Raw genomic sequence first — 7,540 nt, forward strand, 5'->3', positions numbered from 1 at the left:
ATCTGTGTGTATTGGCATATCCCAGAGTATGGTTGCTTTCTCGTTTTCTGTGATCTTTTCTGGCGTGTGTTTATACCATCTTTTTTCTGTTGCTATTCCATAATGTTGGCATAGCTTCCAGTGTATATAGGTCCCAGCTCTGTCGTGTCTGTGAATATATTCCTTCTTAGCCAGGACTGGGCAGCCAGAGATAATATGATTTATTGTTTCTTGTCGATCTCCACATATTCTACAGTTACTTGTTATATTTCTTTTCATTATGTGTTTTTGGTAATTTCTGGTGGGGAGGCTTTGGTCTTGTGCAGCAATTATTATTATTATTATTATTATTATTATTATTATTATTATTATTATTATTATAGACATTGCACAGTATCCAATATCGTGATGTTGTTGGTTAAAAACATTGTGTCTACTGGTGGGGTTTGTACTGTTTGTCAATTCACAACAAGGACCTCAGACAGACAGTACTTTACGCAATATGCATGCAGTTCCAAGTAATGCTGACTTTTGCAATACATCTAGATTGTAGGTTATTTCTGAAGTTTTCAGATGTTTTTTCAAATTGGGTGGTATTGAACCCAATGCTCCAATGACAATAGGGATAACCTTTATGTTCGACTCTTGTAGCTGCCACATCCTAGCAATCTCAATTCTCAGCTCTCCATATTTATCAAATTATTATTATTATTAATAATATTAAAGGTGGCAAGCTTGGCAGAACTATTGGCACACCAGACAAAATGCTTAGTGGGATTCTATCGGTCTTTTCATTCTGAGTTCAAATTTCACCAAGGTTCACTTTGCCTTTCATCCTTTTGGGGTGGAGTAAGACTTGATGAAACAAGTACCTGTCAAGCATTGGGGTTAATGAAATAAGTACCAGTGGAGTACTGAGGGTCAATGAAATCGACTTATCCGCTCCCTTGAAATTGCTGGTCCTGTGCCAAAATTTGAAACCGTTACTGTTAATGTTATTATTATTACTATTATTATTATTATTATTATTATTATTATTATTATTATTATTATTATTATTATTATTAAAGGTGGCAAGCTGGCAAAATTGCTAGCACCTAGACAAAATGGTAAGCTGGCTAGCCAGGCAAAACGCTTAGCGGTATTTTGTCTGTCTTTACATTCTGAGTTCAAATTCCACCAAATAAAATAAGTGCCAGTTGAACACTGGGGTCGATGTAACTGAGCAGTCCCCTCCCCTCAAATTTTAGGCTTTGTGCCTTTAGTAGAAAGGATTATTATTATTATTGGTAGAATCGTTAAAGCATTAGAAAAAAATGCTACTTGGTATTTGTTCTGGCTCTTTGATGTTCCAAGTTTAAATCTCCACAGATTTCATCCTTCCAGTGCCAATAAAATAAAGTATTAGCTTATTCCTCCATCGCCTAAGAAATTGTTGGTTTTGACCCTAAATTAGAAACAATATTTAATCCTTCAATGTTTAAAGGGGTTGTATCCAGCCCAAATATTCTACCTGATTTACGATCAAACTGGCCAGATCCAGCCTTTCATACCTACTCTACAGTGTCATCCTAAAGATAAATAATCACTTCATTGAAATCTCAAAGTCATGAGATAATGCATGATTATCTCAAATCGAAATCGAACTGAATCCGACAACTGGCACCAATGCCAACCTCTCCTTCATTGGACACTAAACTCTGCTTGCGAAGACCTGTTGGGGCAAGTGAAATCATAATTGAACCATACTCAATGACTGGTCACCGCGCCAGTGGAGCACTAACAGCACTGTCCGAGCGTGTTCATTGCCAGAGCAGCTGTCTGGCTTCCATGCTGGTGGCCCATAACTAGCACCATTTGAGTGTAATCGTTACCAGCGTCGCCTTCTAGCACTTGTGCTGGTGGCACGTTAGAAAATCATTCGAGCGAGGTCATTGCCAGTGCAGCTGGACTGGTTCCCGTGCAGGTGGCACGTAAAAAACACCATTTTGAGTGTGGCTGTTGCCAGTACTATGTGACTGGCCCTCGTGCGGGTGGCACGTAAAAGCACCCACTACACTCTCAGAGTGGTTGGCGTTAGGAAGGGCATCCAGCTGTAGAAATCCTGCCAGATCAGATTGGAGCCTGGTGCAGCCTTCTGGCTTGCCAGTCCTCAGTGAAATCGTCCAACCCATGCTAGCATGGAAAGCAGATGTTAAATGATGATGATGATGGTGATTGTGAATAAATAAACAGTTACATTTGACCAAGTAGGGTCGCAAGCTGGCAGAATCATATGAGCATCAGGAAAAATACTTTGCTGTTCTTGAGTGTTAAATAAGAGAATGCCATTTGGTGGCATACTGGCATAATGCTTAGTGGCATTTCATCCATCTTTACATTCTGAGTTCAGATTCCACTGCAGCCAAATTTACCATTCGTCCTTTCAGGGTCGATAAATTAAGTTATCAGTCAAGTTGATATACTCAACTAGCCCCATTTCCCTGAAATATCAGGCCTTGTACCGTTACTCTTTTTTTTTCACTCTTACTTGTTTCAGTCATTTGATTGTGGCCATGCTGGAGCACCGCCTTCATTCAAGCAATTTGACCCCAGCGCTTATTTTTTGTAAGCCTAGTACTTATTTTATCAGTCTCTTTTGCCGAACTGCTAAGTTATGGGGATGTAAACACACCACCATCGGTTGTCAAGCGATGTTGGGGAGAACAAACATATACACACATACACACATACATACATATATATATATATATATATATATATATATATATATATGCACATATATACGACGGGCTTCTTTTCAGTTTCCGTCTACCAAATCCACTTACAAGGCTTTGGTCGGTCCGAGGCTATAGTAGAAGACACTTGCCCAAGGTGTCATGCGGTGGGACTGAACCCGGAACCATGGGGTTGGTAAGCAAGCTACTTACCACACAGCCACTCTGTTTAGCAGAAAGGATTATTATTATCATTATTATTTCTCTAGCCATTTTACTGGATATTATTTAGTTTTGCATTTTGTGGGAGAACTTACAATACATAAGTCTCAGGAAATTATTTCAGCCTCCCTTGTGTATCTTTCTGTTTACTTGTCTCTATCAATTATCATATTCATATGTCTGTCTGTATCTGTCTACATCTTTCCTCATATCCCTCTTTCTTTCTCTCTCCCATTCTTCTCCCTCTCTCTCTCTCTCTCTCTCTCTCTCCCTCCCCCTCTCTCCAATCAATAAACATATTAGAAGTGACCAAAATCCTAATTAGAAATATCGACAATAATTTCTGACCCAGTGATTATTAGTATTATTAGTAATAATTTCTTTGAAATTTTTTTTTGTCTCCGACCCCCCCCCCGCCACCTTTACATCTGAGAATTTGGTTCTGTTGTCAACATTTGTGTCACATGGTTTAATTGCTCTGTTCACAAGTCATGTGACTTTAGTGTAATTTGTTCAACTCTCCTGACTTGTAATCAACATCATTTAACACCTTGTTAATTACTACCTGCATCATCATCATCATCATAATCATCGGTTCATTGATCATCATCATCATAGGGCATTGGATTAACAGAATAGAGCATCGGAGAAAATATTTTACCATACTTTACATTCTGAGTTCCAAATCCTGCCAAGGTCAGCTTTACCTTTCATCCTTTAGGGAGTGGCGTTAGGAAGGGCATCCAGCTGTAGAAACTCTGCCAGATCAGATTGGAGCCTGGTGCAGCCATCTGGTTTCACCAGTCCTCAGTCAAATCGGCCAACCCATGCCAGCATGGAAAGCGGACGTTAAATGACGACGATGATGATGATGATGATGAAAGTACCAGTCAAGTACCAAAGCTGATATTACTGATTAACTCCTGCCCCTCAAAATTTCTGGCCTTGTGCCTTAATTAGAAACAAATATTACTTATATTAATCACATTGTCATCATCATCATTATCATCAGCATAACTATTATCACCAACACCATCATCATCATCATCAGTGTTATCATCACTATTTATACCATTGTTATCGTCAACTAATCAACAAATATACGTACCGACACATTGTAACTAATAGGACATTTTTCTCTCTTTTTTTTTTTTTTCTTTTGTCTGTTCTTTTTACACCTTTGCAGCATTTCCAAAGTATGTCAACCCCATTCTGTTTTGACTGGTAATTTGAGTTTAACTTACATCTGCCATAATAAAACAACTAACAAAGAGGAAATTTAATTCCTTTGTTAGTTGTTTCTCTTCAAATACATGACTTGTTTCAGTTTGAAATTTAGTTGTTATTAAGCTGATATGTGGTAAAATAAATCAGTATGGAATTTTCTTGGAAGGTTTTCTATTACGATCACTTCACGCTCAGAAATTCTTTATCATATGAATGGTCTTGGTGGATGAGCTGGTATCATAAGGGTTAAATTTTGTTTTAATAAACATTACTATTTTTTTTCTCTTTTAAGTTCAATTAATAAAAATAGTACAATGTTATTTCATTTGTTGATGAATTGTGAAGGCACGTGGCATAGTGGTTAAGGTATTCAGCTCACAATATTAAAGTTGTGAGTTCAATCCCCAGTGGCACATTGTGTCCTTCAGCAAGACACTTTATTTCACGTTGCTCCAGTCTACTCAGTTGGCAAACATGAGTTGTACATGTAAATGAAAAGGGCTAGCCTTGTCACATTGTGTGTCACACTGAATCTCCCTGATAGTTACATTAAAGGTTTGCTTGTCTGTGGAGTGCTCGGCCACTTGCACATAACTTTGGCATGCACACTGTTCCATTGATTGGATTACTGGAACCACCGTCTTTGTAACTAACAGAGTACCAGTTGATGAATTAATGATGAACAGATGCCAGAAGCAAAGCAAACACAGTCTTCTGACTTAATCTACTCAATTCTTAATTGCAGTAATTAAGAACCATATAGTATAGATCTGTGGTTCTCAATCTTTTTTGTTTTCCTATGGTTTCTAATTTATTCTATTGGCCCATCATAGCCATTCAGTATTTATTAAAAAAATTCCTACTGTATTTTTATAATTAAATAGTCTTTTCTACTCTAAGCTCAAGGCCCAAAATTTTTGGGAGGGGACCAGTTGATTTGATAGACCCCAGTACACAACTGGTACTTAATTTATTGACGCCTAAAGGATGAAAGGCAAAGTCAACCTCGGCGGAATTTGAACTCAGAATGTAAAGACAGGCGAAATACCGCTAAGCATTTTGCCCGGCATGCTAACGTTTCTGCCAGCTCGCCACCTTTTTATAATTAAATATTTGGAATTATATAAAAAAAATTGTTAAAATATTTTGTGTGTTGTAGAAGCTTAAGTAATTTACTGCACATAAACTTTGACAAAAACATCTTATATGGACCCTGCCTCATATAAGATGGGGACTTATGGACCCTAGTTAAGAACCAATGATAATAGATTATTGAATATGAAGTGGGAAAAAAGTTGGGTGGAGGAATATTGATTTTACACAATTCCTGTCTTCTGTGAGCTCTGACTTCAAATTCTTTTCTCCTCTTACACTTATTGGAAAATCGATGGTTGTGAGGTTGTAAAGTTTGCTTTGGAACCATGTAGCTTTTTGGGTTCAGCATACCATCTCCTGACTTGTTTCTTTTTATTTTCTATTTCAGGCACTATAACAAATCCCTGGATGGTGCAATGTCACCTCCTGTTGTTACTACGACTTCCAAAACACAATTCATGTCTTCCATGAGCTGTGATACCTTCTCAGACAGCTCGAAAAAGAGAAGGGTCCATAGATGTGATTTTGAAGGATGCCACAAAGTTTATACCAAAAGCTCGCATTTAAAAGCTCATCGAAGAACGCACACAGGTCGGTATCCTTCTTATCTTTCTCCCTTTCTCTCTCTCTCCCTCACTCCCTCTCCTCCCTCTCTTCTCCACTGCTGGATACCTATTTCTATCCCTCTGTCATACTCTAACCTCACATCGCCTGGCACAAATCCACTCCACTCAATACTACTACTCACTTCATTTGAGGGTCTTGGTGACCTCACCGGTGCTGGTGCCACATAAAAAGTACCCAGTGCTCTTTGTAAAGTGCTTGACATTATTAAAAGCACCCAGCCATAGAAATCACGCCAAAGGAACCTGACACAGTCTTCTGACTTGTCAGCTCCTGTCAACCCATCCCACTCATGCCTGCATGGAAAACAGACATTAAATGATGATGATGATGTTTAAGTGTGTTGTGTGGCTTTTTATTACTTTCTCTTCTCTTCTGCTTTATCTCTTGCTCATGCTTTCTTTTCTCTTAAATCCTTTTAAGTGAAATTGTATGAGTATTAGTACACATAATATGTAAAGCATGCAAATCCTTTTCATTCTCTTACTAATGTCAATCATTAGACCGCAACCAAAACTGGAACACAGTGGTTTTTAATTGTTTTATTTTTTTGTTTGTTTTAGTCATATTGATCCTAGAATTCATCTAGTATGTCATGTGAAAAGAAATTGTAACTCTCTCTCACACACACACATATTTTTAAGGTATATTCCATCTGGAATATATATATATATATATATATGTGTGTGTGTGTGTGTGTGTGTGTTACTAAATGAATAGATATTCAAAAATATTTATATAGATATTGTTAATTATTATCATTAGTAAAAATGAATAATAGGGATGACCCCCTTTGATCATGACTGACCATGGGATTGCACCTAGAAAGTTCCCCTCCAAGACACAAGCCCAGGCAAAGTTGTTCTATGGAAGACCAGCAGTCACCCATGCATACCAGCCTCCCCTCTGCACGCCACTGATGTTATCCAAGGGAAAGGCAAAGGGGCCGATACAGCTAGGCACCAGTGACATCGCAACTCATTTCTACAGCTGAGTGAACTGGAACAATGTGAAATAAAGTGTCTTGCTCAAGAACACAACACGCAGCCCTCTCTGGGAATCAAACTCACAACCTCATGATTGTAAGCTCAATGCTCTAACAACTTAAGCCATGCGCCTTCGAAATGAATAATAACAACAATAATCTAAGTGGCCAGCACGCAAAAGCCGATAAATGGCAAATCCAAATTGATTTATAATTATGATTGGGCACATGAGGTGCCAGCGTTTGGTAGACAGAAACTGAAAGAAGCCCGTTGTATACATATATATGTATGTATGTATATATATATATATATATATATATACATATATATATATATATGTATGTTTGTATATAAATATATGTATGTTTGTATATAAATGTATGTATGTATGTATATATATATATATGTATGTATGTATGTATATGTATGTATGTATATATATGTATGTATATATCATCATCATCATCATCATCATCATCGTTTAACGTCTGCTTTCCATGCTAGCATGGGTTGGACGATTTGACTGAGGACTGGTGAAACCGGATGGCAACACCAGGCTCCAGTCTGATTTGGCAGAGTTTCTACAGCTGGATGCCCTTCCTAACGCCAACCACTCAGAGAGTGTAGTGGGTGCTTTTACGTGTCACCCGCACGAAAACGGCCACGCTCGAAATGGTGTCTTTTATGTGC

The 7,540-nt window shown here is 38.0% G+C and overlaps 1 protein-coding gene across 1 annotated transcript in view; it reads left to right on the forward strand.

Annotated features, from left to right (window-relative positions):
- Positions 1-7,540, forward strand: part of LOC106875156 (Krueppel-like factor luna) — a 277,747-nt gene that overhangs the window by 252,148 nt on the left and 18,059 nt on the right. The window contains exon 5 of the mRNA XM_014923176.2: positions 5,629-5,831. Within this exon, the coding sequence (XP_014778662.1) occupies positions 5,629-5,831 (203 nt within the window). The remainder of the gene's footprint in view (positions 1-5,628; positions 5,832-7,540) is intronic.

This window comes from Octopus bimaculoides, chromosome 16 (assembly GCF_001194135.2).
Source record: "Octopus bimaculoides isolate UCB-OBI-ISO-001 chromosome 16, ASM119413v2, whole genome shotgun sequence".
NCBI lineage: Eukaryota > Metazoa > Mollusca > Cephalopoda > Octopoda > Octopodidae > Octopus > Octopus bimaculoides.